The sequence below is a fragment of the Mixophyes fleayi genome, chromosome 9 (assembly GCF_038048845.1).
Source record: "Mixophyes fleayi isolate aMixFle1 chromosome 9, aMixFle1.hap1, whole genome shotgun sequence".
Taxonomy (NCBI): domain Eukaryota; kingdom Metazoa; phylum Chordata; class Amphibia; order Anura; family Limnodynastidae; genus Mixophyes; species Mixophyes fleayi.
In genome coordinates, this window is record NC_134410.1 from 128391062 (window position 1) to 128413826 (window position 22765).

A 22765-nucleotide genomic window follows, 5' to 3' on the forward strand; every position below is an offset into this window, starting at 1 on the left:
TAGACATGCCAATGCACAGTCTGACAGCCTTACTGTCTTTGGGCTGAATCTCGTTAGATTTGTGGTCACCAGAATGACTACATCTTGAAGATAGAGTAAGGTAATGGACACATCTGCATCTAAAGAGTCATAAAGGTTATCTGAGATACAGTTTGCTTTAGATAATCCATAACTACTGTTGTGGGAGCAGGATGCTGACTGTAGGATCTTACCCTGCTAATTAGGCCAGGGGGCTAATCATGTACAGAGGTAACAACTGTTCTCCAAGTGGCTGCTTGACATTCCTCCTGCAGGAATTAATCTTGTGATGTCCCCTCAACTATTTAGTTTTGCAGTTGGTGAAGGTATTCTGTTCTGGTGCCACAAAACCTGGGAAGATTTCTTTAAATCTGCTGTGCAAAGTCTCTCCTGGATAAGTGCTCACAGGCTATTGCCCACTCTACACTGAAATCCTCTCCAGAGGGTTGGCAGCCAGACTCTGGTGTAGCAGTCTACATGCTGATGCTGGCAGACCTCCCTGTTTGGATAAAGTGCTGGCAGGATTCATTAGGATCTTCTCTGCTCCGCAAGGAAGTGATCTGTTGCTGAACCTGGATTACAGCGACAAACGTTGCTGGCTGCCATATTGCACCCATTCCTGTGTGCAGCTACTATGGTGGCTTCTAGAACTGCCTCTTCCCAGCAGGCTTACATGGGAGAGGTAGCCCAACCGTGAGCCAGCAGTAATGGAGCCCACAATGACCGTACAATAACATTAGTAACACTTCAGTCTCCACTCGACCAACCGTGTGACCTTTGTATGTTAAATTGCACAGTGCTGATATACATTGATCCCTGAGGGAATGTAGTAACATTAATGTGGCCACAGCATGTGATAATGTGTCCTTAGACACCATGGTGGTCCTTGCATATGGGATCTACCCATAAAAAGCAAAACAATAAACCAATTTATATTCAAATGTGATTTTCTTGATCAATTGAAGAATCTTTCTTGCAAACGAAGTCTCTTCAGAAGTCCTAATATCTATTAAGAAACCTGTATAAGATCTAGCAGAGGCGAACTCAATAATTTGTAATGAAGGGCATCAATATGGAACTGAAACTTCCCTCTGGTCTAAATCTGAGGAACACAGAACCTGTTCTATGTATGTTACGGATAACGGACTTCTGGATCTATGGAAATTTCCACCTAGTTGGCCTTTAGCAGCTATAGAGTTGTATTATCCTTGAGGTGTATAGTTTGTCTACTGGTAACATTGCTAGTTTATGTGCGGAGTCCCACATTTTTCTTTTTTTTTTTTTCTTTATATACTTTTATGTTCTCTGGCCTTTGGGGTGTTGTCTTCCAAGTATTAATTTCAGCCACGCCCCCCACCCCCTTGCCTGTGGGCTGATCTTACTAAATACAAAACAGCTTGGCACTCTGCGTGGTGTACACATCCAGCAAACTCCGTTACTGAGTCAGTCTGAACATTTTGTTCTGACGATGCCGGGGAAGCTGACTGTCCTGGAAGGTGTGACCATCGCTGAAGCCATTACTGCCAAATGGGAGCAAATATGGAACTTTCAGGCAAGAGACGGAGATGTCTTGATAGACACCTATCCCAAATCAGGTGAGTGCAATGAGATTTCAATAACTTCTGACTGCATTATACAGATTCTGTACGTGAGCCCTAGAAGCTTACGATCTAGATCAGTGTTTCCCAAACTCCGTCCTCAGGGACCCCTAACAGGGCAGGTTTTCCAGGTGACCAGTGAAATAATTATCCCATTTGTAGAACTGTTACAATGTGTCAGTCAGTAATGACTTCACCTATGTTTCAACAAGGAGATAAGGAAAACATGGAGTGTTTGTGCTCCCTGAAGCCTACGTTTGCTGATCTAGACCAACTGTCTCGATATAAGAGCCATAGAAGCTTACAATAGCAGTCTATGGCTATGAGAACCACATAAGCTTACGACCCAGAGCAGCAAATCTCTAGTTATTGTTTTTGCAACGCTCAGCAGCTGACAGAACATTGTGTGTTAGTTACCAGCTTAGACAACATCTGAGTGTAATCTTATCATAGGAAATGTAAATAATAAATTCTACTTAACCAGTAGATATGAAAACACTAAAACATTATACATATTTTGGATAGACTGATAAAACTATTAGACTGTTGTCACCAGATTGGGACTATGAAGCCCCATGATCAATAGATATCCATAATTTCCTGATCTAAAACAGTTAATTTGTAAAGTTTCCTCTAAATCCTTTCTCCACATATCCACCCCCTGTGCATTAGCCCTATTGTTAGCGGTAGAACTCTTTTACAATGAAGTGTTTTCAATCCTTTTATTATTTTCGCGATTCTAAATAAAAGCGTCTTCTCGGATTCCTCTGGTCTTACAGTGAACGGTCATTTTGTGCCCCAGATACAATTGGGTTAATAAACGCTGTGTGAATTACAGGAACCACCTGGATGCAGGAGATCGTTGATCTAATCTTGCATGACGGAGATGAACAGATCTGCAGGAGGGCCCCTACTTTTGAGAGGATGCCGTTTATCGAACTCCTTCACTTGATGAAACCAGGTAAGAGCACAGGGTGCTCTGTGATTTGCTGCGTGTGCGTAGCCCGATGCAAAACCTACACAGCGGATGGGTGAAGAGAAGTCCCTCTTCTAGATTATTATTATTATTACCATTTATTTATATAGCGCCACTAATTCCGCAGCGCTGTAGAGAGAACTCACTCACATCAGTCCCTGTCCCATTGGAGCTTACAGTCTAAATTCTCTAACATACAGATACGAACATACAGATGGACAGACAGACTAGGGTCAATTTTGATAGCAGCCAATTAACCTACCAGTATGTTTTTGGGGTGTTGGAGGAAACCGGAGCACCCGGAGGAAACCCACGCAAACACGAGGAGAACATACAAACTCCAGATAAGGCCATGGTCGGGAATTTAACTCATGACCCCAGTGCTGTGAGGCAGAAGTGCTAACCACTACGCCACCGTGCTTCAGTGAATACTGTTGTTTTTTTTTGTTTGTTTTTTAAACTCTAATACACAAACTCTTATATAACCACAAAATTGTTCATTCCCAAGGGAACTGTTATAATGCACATTGTAATATATTCAGCACATAATCCAGCATATACCTTGAGTTTCTTGTCTTGGATATAATAAAATAGTCCGTTATAAGATCACTCCCACATATATATTATTATCTAGTATTCCGCCCCAGGACATGATAGATCTGGATACTTTATATAAACTGATATATGGAAACGCCTCAATGACTCTACAAAAAATGTTTGTGAATTTTATCATCGCTCAATTATGTGTTTATGTCTCTGATCGCAAATTGTTCTACTTGTCGGTGCAATCTGCGGTGTAGTCACTTTCTCAGGTCATATTGGGGCCTATTGTTCCTCTGTACAAGGTTGGAAAGGTCCCAGAGAAAGAGGTGAGATCAGGTCATTCCCAGATGAAATGTTGTAATAGCAGAAGTGTTATCACGGTTATCAGTGTTAAACATTAAATGTTCCCTCCCTCAATGGTTGGCAGGTCCTGAGGCTACGCAGATGCCAGGAAACGTAGAGTTAGGGTAACAGGTTAGTGTGTGATTGGATGGTGATGTCACAGCGCAGTCACACAGTCTATGTAGCAGGTTAGTGTGTGATTGGATGGTGATGTCACAGCGCAGTCACACAGTCTATGTAGCAGGTTAGTGTGTGATTGGATGGTGATGTCACAGCGCAGTCACACAGTCTATGTAGCAGGTTAGTGTGTGATTGGATGGTGATGTCACAGCGCAGTCACACAGTTTATGTAGCAGGTTAGTGTGTGATTGGATGGTGATGTCACAGCGCAGTCACACAGTCTATGTAGCAGGTTAGTGTGTGATTGGATGGTGATGTCACAGCGCAGTCACACAGTCTATGTAGCAGGTTAGTGTGTGATTGGATGGTGATGTCACAGCGCAGTCACACAGTCTATGTAGCAGGTTAGTGTGTGATTGGATGGTGATGTCACAGCGCAGTCACACAGTCTATGTAGCAGGTTAGTGTGTGATTGGATGGTGATGTCACAGCGCAGTCACACAGTCTATGTAGCAGGTTAGTGTGTGATTGGATGGTGATGTCACAGCGCAGTCACAGTCTATGTAGCAGGTTAGTGTGTGATTGGATGGTGATGTCACAGCGCAGTCACACAGTTTATGTAGCAGGTTAGTGTGTGATTGGACGGTGATGTCACACAGTGAGCGCAGTCACAGTCTATGTAGCAGGTTAGTGTGTGATTGGATGGTGATGTCACAGCGCAGTCACACAGTCTATGTAGCAGGTTAGTGTGTGATTGGATGATGATGTCACACAGTGAGCGCAGTCACACAGTCTATGTAGCAGGTTAGTCTGTGATTGGATGGTGATGTCACAGCGCAGTCACACAGTCTATGTAGCAGGTTAGTGTGTGATTGGATGGTGATGTCACACAGTGAGCGCAGTCACACAGTCTATGTAGCAGGTTAGTGTGTGATTGGATGGTGATGTCACAGCGCAGTCACACAGTCTATGTAGCAGGTTAGTGTGTGATTGGATGGTGATGTCACAGCGCAGTCACACAGTCTATGTAGCAGGTTAGTGTGTGATTGGATGGTGATGTCACAGCGCAGTCACACAGTCTATGTAGCAGGTTAGTGTGTGATTGGATGGTGATGTCACAGCGCAGTCACAGTCTATGTAGCAGGTTAGTGTGTGATTGGATGGTGATGTCACAGCGCAGTCACACAGTTTATGTAGCAGGTTAGTGTGTGATTGGACGGTGATGTCACACAGTGAGCGCAGTCACAGTCTATGTAGCAGGTTAGTGTGTGATTGGATGGTGATGTCACAGCGCAGTCACACAGTCTATGTAGCAGGTTAGTGTGTGATTGGATGATGATGTCACACAGTGAGCGCAGTCACACAGTCTATGTAGCAGGTTAGTCTGTGATTGGATGGTGATGTCACAGCGCAGTCACACAGTCTATGTAGCAGGTTAGTGTGTGATTGGATGGTGATGTCACACAGTGAGCGCAGTCACACAGTCTATGTAGCAGGTTAGTGTGTGATTGGATGGTGATGTCACAGCGCAGTCACAGTCTATGTAGCAGGTTAGTGTGTGATTGGATGGTGATGTCACAGCGCAGTCACACAGTTTATGTAGCAGGTTAGTGTGTGATTGGACGGTGATGTCACACAGTGAGCGCAGTCACAGTCTATGTAGCAGGTTAGTGTGTGATTGGATGGTGATGTCACAGCGCAGTCACACAGTCTATGTAGCAGGTTAGTGTGTGATTGGATGATGATGTCACACAGTGAGCGCAGTCACACAGTCTATGTAGCAGGTTAGTCTGTGATTGGATGGTGATGTCACAGCGCAGTCACACAGTCTATGTAGCAGGTTAGTGTGTGATTGGATGGTGATGTCACACAGTGAGCGCAGTCACACAGTCTATGTAGCAGGTTAGTGTGTGATTGGATGGTGATGTCACACACTGAGCGCAGTCACACAGTCTATGTAGCAGGTTAGTGTGTGATTGGACGATGATGTCACAGCGCAGTCACACAGTTTATGTAGCAGGTTAGTGTGTGATTGGATGGTGATGTCACACAGTGAGCGCAGTCACACAGTCTATGTAGCAGGTTAGTGTGTGATTGGATGATGATGTCACAGCGCAGTCACACAGTCTATGTAGCAGGTTAGTGTGTGATTGGATGATGATGTCACACAGTGAGCGCAGTCACAGTCTATGTAGCAGGTTAGTGTGTGATTGGATGGTGATGTCACAGCGCAGTCACACAGTCTATGTAGCAGGTTAGTGTGTGATTGGATGATGATGTCACACAGTGAGCGCAGTCACAGTCTATGTAGCAGGTTAGTGTGTGATTGGATGGTGATGTCACAGCGCAGTCACACAGTCTATGTAGCAGGTTAGTGTGTGATTGGATGGTGATGTCACAGCGCAGTCACACAGTCTATGTAGCAGGTTAATACACTGCAATGGTTTTGCAACATAAGATTTAAATAGTCATTGAATCCACGTCCTTGTTTTGAGCAATATTGGTTGTGTAACTTTAGCAACCGCTATGTGGCCCAGCAGCACATAGGGCCCAGGATCCAGACACATATATCTCTCTAAATGCCCTCAGTTCAGGAACATACTGACATATTCAGACAGTTTTAGAATTTAGTTGCTTTGTAGGACATCAGTACAAATAACAGATGTGTATATAGTTCAGATGACTTGGTGAAGATGTCATTATATCTTATGATTGGTCGGATCTTGTCATTGCAGGGATAGAAGTGGTGAACGCAATGCCCTCGCCCAGGGTGCTGAAGTCTCACCTGGCCGTGCATCTGGTCCCACCTAGTTTCTGGGAGCACAATTGCAAGGTACCGACTCTTCCTGATGGTTTCTTGGTAAATAAGAATAATGTTTATATGTCAGCGGTGTCTTCTTCTCAAGGTGATCTACGTGGCCCGGAACGCCAAGGACACGGCCACGTCCTACTACCACTTCGACCAAACTGTTCAGTTTCACCCTGACCCGGTGTCCTGGGAGGACTATCTGGAACAATTTATGAAGGGAGACGGTGAGCGAAGGGGTCCTGGGCCGTGGGAAAGAGAGGGCTCACTATGGACGTCATCCAGAATGTGGTTTAGGTTATGTTCAGCTGTAAATATCTGAAGAATGAGTAAGAAACAACTTCTTTATATCTAAAAGATTTGTCAATAAAATTACCCAATCTACATTTTAACCCTGGGGGGTGTTGGCTCAGGAATGACCTATTCTTACTCTGTAATAGGACCACAGTGGGTGCTAGCAAGAATGGGAGAATTAAGCCCTATTTTCAGACACGATGTTTGCGGACACAAAGTCTTTGGCTAAAAAATAACAATTTGTTCGAATTTCCTCTAAGTGTACAATCAGTCCAAAGAGTGTAACGGACAAATATGATGTAAGCGTAAGAGAGCGCTTGCCAAAAATAGTCGGCAATAGATCAAGCGATTTTTAATTTATTAAAGAACAAATTGAAAAAAAAAAAAAAAAAAGCACTTCTATGATGAAGACCATAAACATTACATGTGAGCTCAAGGCGTAGTGACCAACGTAACTCATCATCATTTATTTATTATATAGCGCCACTAATTCCGCAGCGCTGTCAGGGCCGGATTAACCCGAGGTCTAACTGGGCTATAGCCCAGGGGCCTCGGGCATCCAGGGGGCCCTTCAAACTCCTCAGCAGCATTATTGATCGGTCGGGGGCGGGGGCGGGGGCGCCCCCGGCCCGATCGATGCTGCTGAGTACTGTCAGTGCAGTCCTCTGTCCCGGCGCGCTGTAGTCTGCTTACTGAGGATATCTCGCGAGAGTTCATGAACTCTCGCGAGATCTCCTCAGTAAGGAGCTTACAGCGCGCCGGGACGGAGGACTGCACTGACAGGTAAGTGCTTGGGGGGGTCCTCGCGGGGGGTGGGGGGCGGCGGACGGCTCACATTGGGGGCCTCGCGGGGAATGGAGGGCCCCTTAGCCCAGGGGCCTCCATTCCCTTAATCCGGCCCTGCGCGCTGTACAGAGAACTCATTCACATCAGTTCCACACACGCACACACGTCAATTTTGATTGCAGCTAATTAACCTACCAGTATGTCTTTGGAGTGTGGGAGGAAACTGGAGCATCCGGAGGAAACCCACGCAAACACGGGGAGAACATACAAACTCCACACAGATAAGGCCATGGTTGGGAATTGAACTCATGATCCCAGTGCTGTGAGGCAGAAGTGCTAACCACTAGGCTACTGTGCTGCCCAACACCACACACTCGTTTCGAGAGTAACTCCTCCACAGGTCACAATAGTGATCGTCATCACAGCATTTACCTGACCTAATCTACGCTCTGGTTATTCTGTGGTCTCACTACAAGATGTGGTTACACAATGAAAAGATATGTAACATTGGGAGGATGAGGAACGAGGTGGTTAATAGAACTGGATAATGACAACGTGTTAATAGAACAATGACAACGTGTCACCTGATCTTTAAACTCTCCTTGTCCACTTCCTGTGTCTCGGGCAGGGGGGGGCCATCGGGGCGATCACCCCCCTACCAGGGGCTTGCTGCCGACAGCTGCACACTGTGCAGGTCCGTTCAGCAGGGACAGTGTGCTGCCCGGCTGCTCTGATTGTGTTTTAAACAGAATCAGAGCAGCGGGACAGCACACTTTCACTGCTGAACGGACCTGCACATACTGTGCAGCCGCCGGCAGCCTTAGAACACATAAAGGGGGCGGGGCCTAAATCGCCCCCCCTAAAATCGCCGAGGGTAGGGCAAATGTCTGGGTCCGCCCCTGGCTTGGGCACCATAAATTAATTCTAAGATGACGGGTAAATGTACCCAAGAAATCCCATATACAGGGCCGAGTATAACTGCACACACCGTATAAAACCTTTGTAAGATATTGGAGAGGAGGATGAAAGATGATACTCTGGGCTTTATGTTGTGTAAGAGTTTATATAACACACTTTTTATTGCTTTCTACGGATGTGTAATATAGACTAGTGAGGAAGGGTTGGGTAACATGATTAATGAAGAGTGAAAATTTAACGAAGAAGACGTTTTAAAAAAATCTGTAATATAGGGACTAAGCAGAACTTGTGGAAAGTGTTTTCTTCTTGTCCGTTCCTTAATCACTGTCTCCTATCTCCACAGTGGGCTGGGGGTCCTGGTACGATCACGTGAAAGGCTTCTGGGAACAGAAAGACAAACGCAACGTTTTGTATATATTTTTTGAAGACATGAAAAAGGTGAGCAAATAATGATGCAATTTTTTAATACTAAATGCACTAATAATCAAATCTTTATTATCAATTCCTGCAGTCCCCAAATTATACACCATATATACTTGATATTCTACGTTTATCCATAAAGCTGTCCATTACTCTGTTGGTGGAGAGCACACACAATGTTCACCTACCTCCTGCTGGGACGGAACGTAGATGATCTGTGAGATAACGTTTTCTGTTTTCTTGGCGACTCTCAGACCCCTCAACAGGTGATTCGGAAGGTGGCGAAATTCTTGGGCAAAGACCTCTCCGAGGATTTACTAAACAAGATTGTAAAACTGAGCTCTTTCGAACATATGAGAGATAACCCGATGGCCAACAACTCCGGCTTCCCCAAAGAAATTCTTGACCAGTCAAAGATTGTTTTTATGCGAAAAGGTGAGATGTGTGGTATAGTCCCACAGACTGTATGGTTGGGATAGATGTTCTGTTCACTGCTGCTTTTTGAAAGGGTGCTGGACCCACCTACCACTGGTGCGCGGGCAATGAATGGGTCCTTTGAGGGATGGTGTAGCCTAGCACTTTTGAAGCGTTGGGTACGCTCCCGGGGGTGTGGCCCATCAGGCTCAGACCCCCTTCCCTGTCTGTCTCAACTTGAGTAGCTGCAAGATTGGGAGATATGCAGTATGTATTGAAAATACTTATTTCTTATACCAATAAATATTATAATTGGAATTATAAGTCACAAAGATCCATCTACCTTGCACCATGTGTGATGTGATTTAGATGCAGCGTTTTAAAGTGTCTCTGAAATAATTTGACATTGTTGGTAACTATTTATCATGCCCACCATCCACAAGAAAACCCGTTATAAAACTGTGTTCCTAGACAGTGTTCATTAAATTGCTTTAACATCATGTTAATAAGCTCTTGGCGTTGGAGCCAATGGGCTTACTGCTGGCAGACTTCCCACAGTGTGATGTCACAGGAAGTTTCTCCTGGTGGCATTGAGCATGCTCCTGCCAGTGCGTGGGCTGTTCTCACTCATTAATACTCATTAATATTCATAGTTGCCCGGAAAGGTTATGGACGTTGACGCGTTTTTCTTTTCCCATCTGGCAGGTGCGGTGGGAGACTGGAAGACCATGTTTACGGCCCGCCAGAAGGAGGTGTTTGAAGACCATTACAAGAGACAGATGGAGTCTTCCACTTTGAAGTTTCAGGATCCAAAGTGAAGATGGAGCGCCCCCTCTGGTTAGAAAAAGAATTGCAGGGGGAGACCTGATGATTTTATCCATTAGGAAACCTATATTGTGAATCTCGCTATAAGGCTTATTTCAAAATGCTCCTTTATGGTTGCTTTACACACAGCAACCAATCAGCTATCAGCTTTCATCAGTGGCCAGATTAGACTAATGAAAGCTGATATGTTACTGGTTGCTCTTTGCATTTTGTTACATACCTATTCTGACTTATACTAACATCCTCTTTCCCCTCATTATGCAGCCTGTATACTAACGCGATTAACACGATGGACAAATTTGGTGAAATTGTACCTGTCCAGCCCTTCTGGCATTAAAAATAAAGGTTCATTGCAGTTTTTAAAGCAGCTGCCTCGCTCCTCTCTCTGCCTGATGCCTCCGATTGCTTTGTCTAAGGCAAAAATGCAGATTAGCTGTTGGTGGGGGCTGTCCTGTGGGGGTGTTACAGCCCGTGGCATCCTAAATTGTGATCATGCTGAACGATAATCTATAAAAGAGGAATGGAAATTGTGCCTTTAAATTGTATTTAGGATTCGTCCGGCTTCGTGATCTGTATGGTATAATGTTTTACTGACATTTTTCCACTTCTTCTATGGCCGTGGATTAGTTATTTATTCAGTCATTTCAGATTTCCATACCAGCACTACGACCACTGCATACAATATTATTCTGGGGGGGCGCAATCTATAACAGGGGAGGTATCTGAAAATATTCTTTAAAATAAAAAACAACTATTTCATAATTTTACACAAAATCGTATTAAAAGGTATTTTTTTGTTTTCAGTCCTTAAATTAGTTTTACTGCTTCTTTTCTGATTTTCTACCTTTTTTTCCCAGTAGGAAACTATAAAAAATACTTTCAGAAAGAGGAAATAAAGTCTGTTTTATGAAACTGATGTCTTATTGTGGGGTTACTACGTATTACCCATAAACATGAGGACAAAATGTTGATTTAAATCTGTAGAACACAAAGATTATTTGCAACGTTACTGCCCCTGTGTCCAACTGTGCTGTAACCGATAGCAACCAGTGTAGAACTGACAGCAAACGTCTGGTTGCTACGGGTTACAGTATCTTTGTACACATCGCACCATCTTCTATAATAAGCCCCCTGCTGCACATTACGGGGTCTCTATATCTGCACTGTCCACCAGGACTGATAAACATGAGGATTAATAAAAAAAAGTTTGGTTGACTGATTCCTTATGCGCCCAGGTGGGCGACAGTTCTCGGCTTCAGGAATTTCTCGTAACTAATAACAGGAATGGAAGCTTTGGGGCAGATGACACTTTTACACGCTTTCAAGCTTGTCAGTTTCTCGACCTCACTCGGAACTGAAATTCTCTTCCGTAGTTCTGGCAGGAGTTACTTCCAGCTGCAATAAACGGACATATCATTGCCTTATATGCTTTACATTATTGCACTATTTTTGGTTCTCTTCTCTCTCTATATGAGTATACGGAGCTGGTGTGGACCTACATGATTGGATTGAAGTACCCAGACTTTATATACTGATGAGCAGTTTTTTAAGAATTTATCTGGTCCGCATATGCACATACCTTGGTTTTGCAATCACAATTTCTAAAAAATACTACACCATATGCGCCTTTCCCTTCTGCTTTATATTTTAGATGTGTCCGTCTGTATACCATGTGAATTTGAAGGGAGACTGCCACGTTGTTTGCAGGAGGTGTCCGGGTATGAATTTACATTGGACTATTACCGATACAATCTTGATTGACTTATCAAAAATAAATGTATATATATATATTTTTTTTTTATCAGTTCAGTGACGTCATTCTGTACAGAGAATGTTCTATATTATGTATAATTTAATAATCTGTCACCTGTTACTCTGTTTGTTTCTGCCATCGTAAAGGATATCATATGCCCACTGCAAACTAATGTTTTAGCAACCAGTCTCCCCTGAGCTAGTAGAACTATGGGCGCCCTGTGCCAGGGACACCCCAGGTTGAGAGTAATGACCTCCCCCCAGAGCTGCACCAGATGTTCTCCCAGACTCCAAAACAAGGAGGCGCTGACAGCGCTGCGTAAGCATCTACCTGCGGCACCATCCAGCCAGCACCTGTATCATTTCAAATTTCCATATCCGAATTTCTAAATTCCCACTTCGACCACTGCTTAGAGTGGAATTCTGGAGGGCAATCAATAAACGTGGAGGTATCTAAAAATATACTTAAAAAAAAAATACTTTATAATTTTACACAAAATTGTATGAAAAAGTGTTTGTGTCTTTTAAATTACTTTTACCGCTTCTTTTCTGATAGGTTAATTTCCTAACTCTTTACCAGTAGGAAAATGAAATTACTTTCAGCGGGAACAAATAAAGTGTATTCTGTGCAACTGATTTTACTACTTATTACACATAAACTTAAGGGAAAATGTTGATTTAACTCTCTAGAACACAAAGAATATTTGCAATGTTACTGCCCCTGTGTACAACTGTGCTGTAACCGATGGCAACCAGTGTAGAAAATGACAGCAAACATCTGGTTGCTACGGGTTACAGTATCTTTGTACACATTGCACCATCTTATTTAATAAGCCCCCTGCTGCACATTATGGGGTCATTATATCTGCACTGTCCACCAGGACTGATCAACATCAAGGTTAATAAAAAAAAGTTTGGTTGATTGGTTCCTCATGCACCCTGTTGGGCGACAGTTCTCGGCTTCCGGGTCATGTGACCCTCTGTGCACCCTGGTGGGCGACAGTTCTCGGCTTCCGGGTCATGTGACCCTCTGTGCACCCTGCTGGGAGCAGGGAAACCAATCAGAGGAGGGGGAGGAGTTAGTGCAGTGCATTCTGGGATCCCCTCCTGCCTCTGAGGCTCCAGCTGCTGCTCTGCAGGTCAGTGGTTTGTAAACTGTATTTATTTCCCCTTGTACAGTTGTATCTGGTCTCTGTCCCACCTCAGTCACCTCCTTCAACAGGTCTCTGTGTCTGATGTTATATATTGTATTTCATGCACAGAGCTCTGGTGTGAAGTCTGCAGTCTGTATAGTTATACTCAGCAGGAGAGGTGAACAGGAGTTTATTGCAAGATACTGACCTATGGATTTCTATTGTTTTGATTTATGTGCATAATTAAACTGATGCTGAATGCTCATTAAATGATGGTTTACTGGCTGCTCTGTGCACCCTCTGTCCCAGTATCAGTCACCTCCATATAAGAAGTTCCCACCAGCAGGTGCCCCTCATTCTAATGATTCCCTATATACAGCTGCTCTCTCACCTAGGAGAATAATCTCCTAGGTGATAGAGCAGCTTTACATGGGACCTACTAAAAGGAATGACAGCTTCAGTCTGCTAAAAGGAACGCCAATAGTCTTCTATGATAGAAAATTGTAATTTTATGTATAGTTTAAAAAAAATCTTATACTTCTTAAATATATCTTTCACACACTTATTGCTAAGGTACTGGGTCATGTTTTACATGTGGAATGACGGACAATTACTATGGAATGACAGCTGTTTTATACGCCAAGTCAATGCAAAAATGTCAAAACAATTGCTTTGCTATCATGGAAAACACCCCTATTTCTCCCATATCCCCTAATCCCACACACTAATCCTTTTGTATATGCAAAGGGATTAGTGTGTGGGATTAGGGTATATGGGAGAAATAGGGGTGTTTTTTTTGGGAAGAAATGCAAGTTTTTACTGATATTTCTGCATTGACATGGCGTATAAGACAGCTGTCATTCCACATTAATCGTCCGTCAGTCCACGTTATGAGACTTGTGTGGTGGGGTACAGGTCTGGGGGAGCGCATATGCAATGGGATTAGTGTGTGGGATTAGGGGATATGGGAGAAATAGGGGTGTTTTCCATGACAGCAAAGCAATTGTTTTGACATTTTTGCATTGACTTGGCTTATAAAACAGCTGTCATTCCATAGTAATTGTCCGTCATTCTACATGTAAAACATGACCCAGTACCTTAGCAATAAGTGTGTGTAAGATATATTTAAGAAGTATAAGATTTTTTAAAATATATTTAAAATTAAAATTTTCTATTGGCATTCCTTTTAGCAGACTGAAGCTGTCATTCCTTTTAGTACGTCCCTTGTAAAGCTGCTCTATCACCTAGGAGAATATTCTCCTCCTAAGGTGCCTGTTCCCCTGGGGGGTGCAGACGTGTTTCCTGGGCTCTAACGGTTCTTTAATACAGAACCAGCATATTCTATTTTGTTTCCCTATATGATGGTGGATGAGCGGTATGAGGAGGGAGGGGGTGACATGGGGGGGAGATGTCAGGGGCATGTGCTGTAGTTCTGGAGGTTATGTGGGATCATAGTACCAGTGATGGTCTGAGGGCACGTGATGCCATTTTATGGCAAGTCAGGGGCATGTGGTGGATGAGTGATTTGAGTGCAGAGGTCATTTTGGGGTTGTTTTTACATTATTAAATTGAAGGGTAATGTGTGGACATTTTGAAGGTTGGAGAACCGTACCTGCAGCCCTTTAAGTATAACAGGTCGCCCATCACTAATATTCTTCTGCAGACTGTCTATCCCAGAGTCTTTTTATCAGCTAGTAGCATCTTCAGTTGTATTCCATGGCAATTAGGCAGTGGAGAGAGATTGAGCAGGCATTATGGCAGTGTAAAAATTACAAAAAAAATATTCTACAAAAGTTGCTGTAGGTCTTGTATAGAACATGTTGAGAACTTGCTTAATTGCTTCTTGTATGTTCAAATCCATTTTATGCCTAACATATATTGATTGATTACAATCCATGTTTTACCATTTAATTTCACTGTAACATTTGTCGCCAAGGAATGAGATAATGATCTGTTTGTCTGGATTTCCCATTCATTTCTAATGTTATCAGTCCAGGGGGTAAATTTATCAAGCTGAGAGTTTCTGTCAAGTTTGAAAAGTGGAGATGTTGCCTATAACAACCAATTAGATTCTAGCTGCTATTTTCTAGAATGTACTAAATAAATAACTACAATTTGACTGGTTGCTATAGGCAACATCTCCACTTTTCGAACCCCCTGGAAATTCTCAGCTTGATCTATTTACCCCCAGATGTTTCCGGTGATCTGCATTCTCAAACCCCTCGTTTTAATGTAACTTATTGCCTAATTACCAGTGGAAATCCCAGCTCTGTCTGTATTGAGGATTTATGTTATATCGACAACATGTTACATGAATATTACATGATACATGTCCTTATTCACAACAATAACATGGAACACTACAGATGTTTTTATATATATGTATATCTATATCTATATCCATCTCCATCAAACAGTAAAAATGTTCCACAATATGTTATTTCTTAATATATCTTTTTAGTAAACTTTATTTCACTCAATAATTGTTTAAATACATTTTATATACATAGTTCTGTACCTACCGTTCAGAAGCAACTTATGAAAAGTGTTTTTGGATACATATAGAGCAGCATTTCGGAATGTGAATTTGCCAGAATCGTTTATGTCAAAAAACCATTCTAAAAGCAATTTACACCTGTCAAATACAAATTGTGTTCTACCAGTGGGCTGAAGCTAGTCCATACACAAACATAGAAAATTTTACTGCATTCACGGCCGGAGAACAGAAATACACAACACGGGATATGGTTGTAGTCTATGCTCTGAGTTTATCAAAAGAAATCATCATCTATATATAATGTTTTAGTCACGTAGACATTTTAGCACTGCACAAGCGTGAATCATAAAGTCCAACTTTGCAGATATTACAAAGAGCAAAGAGATATCTACATGTCCTGTGAAACTGGACATAACTGTTACAAATCATGGTTGCAGTTCTTGCGTGTCCTTTAAACTTGTTAATAAAACTAAACCCTAATAGTTACATTGTTATCTAAAATCAGCTATTTCTGTAAATGTCAGCATTATTTTACTCTTGAGAAAATACATTCTGCACATCTTTGGGCAATTTCAACATGTACAATGTTTCTTTTATTTAAACCGGCGGTTCCCAAAGTGTGCGCCGCGGCTCCCAGGGGTGCCGCGGCGCTGTCACTGGGGTGCCGCGAGCCAGCCATAGGAAAAAACAAAGAGCACATAAACTTACCAATCCGTGCGGCGCCGGGACCCAGCAGACTCCTCTCTCCCGCAGCTGTCACTGAATATCGACGTCAGTAACAGCTGCGGGAGAGAGGAGTCTGCTGGGTTCCGGCGCCGCACGGATTGGTAAGTTTATGTGCTCTTTGTTTTTTTTCTATGGCTGGCTCGCGGCAGAGGAGTGTGACAGCGGGGCAGAGGAGTGTGACAGCGGGGCAGAGGAGTGTGACAGCGGGGCAGAGGAGTGTGACAGCGGGGCAGACAGAGGAGCAGAGGAGGGTGACAGCGGGGCAGTGGAGGGGGACACAGCGTGAGAGGGGCAGTGGAGGGGGACACAGCGTGAGAGGGGCAGTGGAGGGGGACACAGCGTGAGAGGGGCAGTGGAGGGGGACACAGCGTGAGAGAGGGCAGTGGAGGGGGACACAGCGTGAGAGAGGGCAGTGGAGGGGGACACAGCGTGAGAGGGGCAGTGGAGGGGGACACAGCGTGAGAGGGGCAGTGGAGGGGGACACAGCGTGAGAGGGGCAGTGGAGGGGGACACAGCGTGAGAGGGGCAGTGGAGGGGGACACAGCGTGAGAGGGGCAGTGGAGGGGGACACAGCGTGAGAGAGGGCAGAGGAGGGGGGACATTGTGAGAGAGGGCAGAGGAGGGGGGACGTTGTGAGAGAGGGCAGAGGAGGGGGGACGTTGTGAGAGGGGGCAGAGGAGGGGGGACGTTGTGAGAGAGGGCAGAGGAGGGGGGACATCTTGAGAGAGGGGGCAGTGTGTCTGGATGCAGAGGGGGCAGAGTGCCTGAGGGCAGAGTGTCTGGATGCAGAGGGGGCATTTTTGCATACAATTAAATAAGTATTTCTGTCCTGACCTAAATACTTATTAATTTTTTTTGACCCAACTAATTCTAAAACAGGACTGCTCAATAATTATTTTGGAGGGGTGCCTTGAAAAAAATTGGAGACTCTAAGGGTGCCGCGAACTGCAAAAGTTTGGGAACCACTGATTTAAACTATAATTAAAATGTGAAGCACTCTTAAAGGTACAATGACTTGAATATAAAATACTTTCTCACACTAGATGTCTCTGAGGGGGCGTTGGGACCCAAAGACATAATGTAGAAACTTGTGCGCCCTACTAACTATAACATATCAAACGTTACAAATCAAATATATATAATATAAAGCAGAAGGGAAAGGCGCATATGGTGTAGTATTTTTTAGAAATTGTGATTTCCAAACGAAGATATGTGCATATGCGGACCAGATAAATTCTCAGCAGGAGAGGTGAACAGGAGTTTATTGCAAGATACTGACCTGTAGATTTGTATTGTTTTGATTTATGTGAAAATTATATTGTTGCTTAATACTCATTAAATGTTGATTTAGTGGCTGCTCTGTGTACTTTCCCTCTGTCCCAGTATCGGTCACCTCCATATAAGAAGTTCCCACCACCAGGTGCCCCTCATTCAAATGATTCCCTATGTAAAGCTGCTCTATCACCTAGGAGAAAATTCTCCTCCTAAGGTGCATGTCCCACTGGGGGCTGCAGACGTGTTTCCTGGGGCTCTAACGGTTCTTTAATACAGAACCAGCACATTCTATTTTGTTTCTCTACATGGTGGATGAGAGGTATCAGAAGAGAGGGGGTGGCATGGGGGAGATGTCAGGCGCACATGCTGAGGACTAAGGGGCACGTGCTGTAGTTCTGGAGTTTATGTGGGATCATAGTACCAGTCACGGTCTGAGGGCACGTGATGGTATTTTGTGGCACGTGAGGGACATGTGGGGGTATTTTGAGGTGAGTGGGGGCGCAGCGGTCATTTTGGGGTTGTTTTTACATTCTTAAAATTAAGGTTAATGTGTCTCTCTTTTAAAGATTGGAGAACTGTCCGTGCAGCCCTTTAAGTATAACAGTCTTTCATCAGCTAGTAGCATCTTCAGTTGTATTCTATGGCAATTAGGTCAGAGGAGAGAGATTGAGCAGGCATTATGGTAGTGTAAAAAAAAATAAAAAATGAATTTCTACAAACGTTTCTGTAGTCTTGTATAGAAAATGTTGTGAACTTGATTAATTGCTTCTTGTATGTTCAAATCCATTTTATGTGTAATATACACTGATTGATTACAATCCATGTTTTAACATTTGTTGGGAATTTCCAGATAATTTCTAACGTTATTAGTCCAGGTGTTTCTGGTGATCTGTAATCTCAAACCCCTTGTGTTAATGTAAGATATTGCCTAATTAGAGTGGAAATCACATATTACATGACCCATGTCCTTATTCACAACAATAACATGGAAACTAGGAATGTTTTTATTTTATATCCAACAAACCGTAAAAATGTTCCACAATACGGTATATTTTAATATAACTTTTTAGGTAACTTTTTTTCACTCAATAATTGTTTAAATACATTTTATATACATGGTTGTGTACCGTTCAGAAGAAACCTATGAAAATTGTTTTTGGATACATATAGAGCAGCATTTCGGAATGTGAATTTGCCAAAATCGGCTATGTCACGAAACCATTCTAAAAGCAATTTACACTAGATATCTCTGATGGGACCCAAAAAAATAATGCAGAAACCCTGCTAACTATAACATATCAAACGTTACACATCAAATTTATTATATATTATGCATCATTTAATAATGTGTCTACTGTTACTCTGTTTTCTCTGCCATCTCTGGATAGCATAGGTGGCTCAGTGGTTAGCACTTCTGCCTCACAGCGCTGGGGTCATAAGTTCGATTCCCAAAAAGGGACTTATGTGTGTGAAGTTTGTATGTTCTCCCCTTGTTTGCGTGGCCTTCATCCCACACTCCAAAAACATACTGGTAGGTTAACAGGCTGCTAATAAAATTAACACTAATTTATGCGCACAATGGTAAATTTAGACTGTAAGCTCCAATACGACAGGGACTGATGTGAATGTCAAATATTCTCTATACAGCGCTGCAGAATTGGTTCTATAAACTGTATTTAGTCTGAGTCGGATACTCCGTATTTGTATCTAACCTTGCAAATGCCCCTTCACCCCCTCTCCTGTTCTTCAGCTGTAAAGTTTGGCATTTACTATACAATGCTTTTATTGTTCCCCATATTTAAAATTGTAAGTGTTTCATAGGGATCAGTTGGGAGAAGAGGGGGAGGGGCTTCAGTGACAGATGGCTGCTCACAGCCAATCACGTTCCACACCTGTACCAAACACTCCTCCCCCTTTTCACACTCTTAACAAGTGATCACTGTGAAAATCAGCGATCTGCATCTATTAAAGGGGTCACGCACCTCCATTATTTAATAAGATACCTGTTCAGCAAGAAAAGTCATGTTTCGCTATAATGTCTCTTTCAAGATAACAAAGTTAGTTCTACATGTAATACTTTGTTATTGTGCCATTGTGTCCATCGATAAGATAGTGCTTAAAGTTTATGTTGTAGTGACAAAATCTGTATGATATTAGTCTTCCTTCATAGACTGCGTCTGGCCATCCAAAAGACTGGTCAGTAGTTGTCCTTACATCATATGTAGAAAGAAAGAAACTCTAAACAGACCAAGCTCCATCCTTTGTATTTGCCATGTTAAAGTATTTCATCCGGTCGAGATAGGACCAGACTTTACAAGACACCATGCCATAGTATGTCTCCAGCTTGGAGCATCTATCTCCTTCCTTCAGATCTTTCCAGACCACAGACAGTTCCTTGTCATCCACATTCGAAGACGAGAAGATAATCTGGTAACAGCACCGGTTATATCGGATGTGTCGGTCTCCAGAGAATCTGGAGCTGTGAATGGGGACAACTCCTGCCCAATGAGCACAGATGCCAATGAAAACATCTGAGGGCACCACAGGGGTGACCTTGTCAGAGACTAGATACATCTTCCTAGCCACATCTTGGGAGAAGACCGTGGCCGACCCACTACAGTAATCGGGGTAGTATGTCTCTGAATAGGATGACACGGGCACAAAGTTGGGGCTGTGTGGGTCCCTTTCCGGAATGCTTTGATGGATAACCCGTCCGGTGTATATGTCATCGGTATGTGTCTCCAAACTCAGTAGAAAACCAACCAGGCTTTCTACGTTGACGAACACTTGTTGATCTGCTTTCAGGATGAATCTGGCATTGGGGCAGAATGTCACAACCCATTCCATCATCATGATGGTTTTAAATGTCTCGTTAGGATGGGTATCAAGAAAAATCCCTTGCACTATGTCCATGTGGACTTGTGATTCATTCAGGACATCATGTTGAACAGATTCGACAGCTGAGCTCCCCAACATAAATACGCTGATTACGACGTGGCCGTAGAGAGTCGTCGCGTTGCCCCAGGTCTTCCTGATTCTTTCCCGTCTGCTCTGGTTTTCAGGACTACTGAAGATGGACAAGACCAAGAAAACCTCCCCGTTAGAGCACAGTTCCGACCCGCTAACTACGTAGGACTTGGAGATGTTGTCCTTCAAGAAGTGCATGTCCAGCGTTCTTGCCCTCTCTCTTATTTCTACAAACTTTCCATCAGTGTAAGAGAAAGGAACGGACTGCAGGAAATATTCCTCCATGAAATCGGCCCCAAACAACAAGGCGTGAAAAAGAACAATGTTGAAAAGGATAAAACACCACTGATGGGTACGTAGGCGGCAGAGAGTCACCTGTGAGGAACAAGGTTAGATGATCAGTTAGGAGAACTTATGAGATTTGGGTGTGTGTGGTTTAAAACTATGGGTTCCCACTTGGTTGGGTTGATGTTGAGTTCTTATTAATGCAAGCAATCATCCTACTGATACTGAGTGTGTTCGCTCGCCTCTGTTATTGACAGATTGTAAGCTTCATTATGTCAGTGATTAACCTGCCTAAATAAAGCTTTCTGTACAGCTACACAATGTGTTGGTGCCATTTTAACCTTTTTATACGTTTACATTCTTGTTTTAAGTCCATCATTGGATACGGTTTTCATTCCCATTGTCTCTCCACCAAAATTACTCACCCTCAGTATTTTGGGCAGGTTTATGGAAAGGTCTTTGCCCTGTGACTTTGATAGTGGTGATTGGTGAATATTTTTCTGCTCATTATTATGTTGAAAGGATAGGAAGGATAATTAATTTTTACATGTTAATTTGTACTGATTATCAAAATGAAAACCCATGTACAAAAATGTGCGCTCTAAGCGAGCTGGGGTGATGTTATTGTAAATATAGAAATACCTGGGCAGCACGGTGGCTCAGTGGTTAGTACTCCTGGCTCACAGCACTGGGGTCATGAGTTCAATTCCTGACCATGGCCTTATCTGTGTGGAGTTTGTATGTTCTCCCTGTGTTTGCGTGGGTTTCCTCCTGGTACTCTGGTTTCCTCCCACACTCCAAAAACATACTGGTAGGTTAATTGGCTGCTAACAAATTGACCCTAGTCTCTGTCTGTGTGTGTGTTAGGAAATTTAGACTGTAAGCTCCAATGGGGCAGGGACTGATGTGAGTGAGTTCTCTGTACAGCGCTGTGGAATCAGTGGCGCTATATAAATAAATGATGATGATACCCTGAATTAATTATACCATGTAGATCATTACTGGTGCTGAGAGAGATCCACTGGGCACTGTAATGTAGTGTAACCTAATCGCGTGATACCTCGTACTGTGGATATACAGGTGGATGCTGCAAGCTGTAAATGCAATTCTTATATTCCAGATTAAAGCAGAACTGTTATTGTGGTACAAGTTTTAATACTCTCTGGGGGGTATTCAATTGATGGCGGGATCGCCGAAAGTCCCGCGCTCTAAAAATATTACCGTTAATATGGTAATCCTGCGCGTAAATACCGTTAATACGGTAATTTACTCGCCCTGAGCTCCGAGCTGCGAGCTGAAATTCAGCGAGTAATTACCGTATTAACGGTAATATTTTAGAGCGCGGGGACTTTCGGCGATCCCGCCGTCAATTGAATACCCCCCATATATAAGTTCTATGATATATCAAAATACTAAATGTTTTGTGTTTATTGTTTGGATTCTCCTCCTCTAATACATTATTTTTAGTTGTATATTAAACCTCTTCATTATTACCCAACAAGCTGTTACTATATAGATAATTGTTTAAATACAATAAAATATAATTTTGTAGGTAGTAGGAATAAGGGGAAATTGTTTGAAATAAAATATTATACATAATAGTTTATATATAATATATATTATAGTAAGAAGTAGACGAGACAGTTTGAATGTACAAGTTAGATAATTAAACTAGTTTTGTATATGTGTGTATATAGCTGTACATGGTTTACTGTCAGGCTGGCCACAATGGGGGGAATTCAAGTACCGGTGATGTGGTGGGTGGATATCGCGCCCCGCACATTGACGCCAATTACGGTAGAAATCAGGCACATTTTCCCTCGTACCTCTGCGGGGAGTGAGGGGAAACTGAGCGGGGATTTGTGACAAATCTCCACCCCGTGTCTCACGGACGTTTCGGAGACGCTTCGCGGCTAATTGAATTCCCCCCTATGTAGCCTGAAACAAGTTGTCTTTGCACGTACTGGTAGGTAGTGAGATTAGGAACTCAATTCAGAATAGGTAGGTTAATTATAACGGGTTTGTCCATTGCAATGATCTACCACCAAAAGGTCACTGATATTCACATGA

At 43.1% G+C, this 22765-nt stretch overlaps 2 protein-coding genes across 3 annotated transcripts in view; one reads left to right on the forward strand and one right to left on the reverse strand.

The window, feature by feature from the left end:
• The first annotated feature begins 1409 nt into the window (after positions 1-1409).
• On the forward strand, positions 1410-10424 carry LOC142101324 (sulfotransferase 1C1-like). 2 transcript variants are annotated; one of them, XM_075185716.1, is made up of 8 exons: positions 1410-1613; positions 2455-2577; positions 3393-3461; positions 6333-6430; positions 6504-6630; positions 8745-8839; positions 9076-9256; positions 9941-10424. In XM_075185716.1, exons 1-8 carry the CDS (start codon positions 1487-1489, stop codon positions 10051-10053), a joined length of 933 nt encoding a protein of 310 aa, XP_075041817.1. In that variant the 5' UTR covers positions 1410-1486; the 3' UTR covers positions 10054-10424. The 2 variants fall into 2 exon arrangements, with proteins under 2 accessions (XP_075041817.1, XP_075041818.1); XM_075185717.1 differs by lacking the exon at positions 3393-3461 and having other exon boundaries at positions 1412-1613.
• A 9194-nt stretch (positions 10425-19618) lies between these two features.
• B3GALT9 (beta-1,3-galactosyltransferase 9) overlaps positions 19619-22765 on the reverse strand; it is a 3617-nt gene continuing 470 nt past the window's right edge. The window contains exon 2 of the mRNA XM_075186337.1: positions 19619-20785. Coding sequence (XP_075042438.1) covers positions 19682-20785 — 1104 coding nt within the window. The 3' untranslated portion in view covers positions 19619-19681. The remainder of the gene's footprint in view (positions 20786-22765) is intronic.

Excerpts from the sequence above, each read along its gene's own strand:
- LOC142101324 (XM_075185716.1), top strand. The coding sequence starts at position 1,487 with ATGCCGGGGAAGCTGACTGTCCTGGAAGGTGTGACCATCGCTGAAGCC. Across the intron at positions 1,614-2,454 it reads AGACACCTATCCCAAATCAG|GAACCACCTGGATGCAGGAG; the intron begins GTGAGTGCAATG and ends TGTGAATTACAG. Across the intron at positions 6,631-8,744 it reads ACAATTTATGAAGGGAGACG|TGGGCTGGGGGTCCTGGTAC; the intron begins GTGAGCGAAGGG and ends CTATCTCCACAG.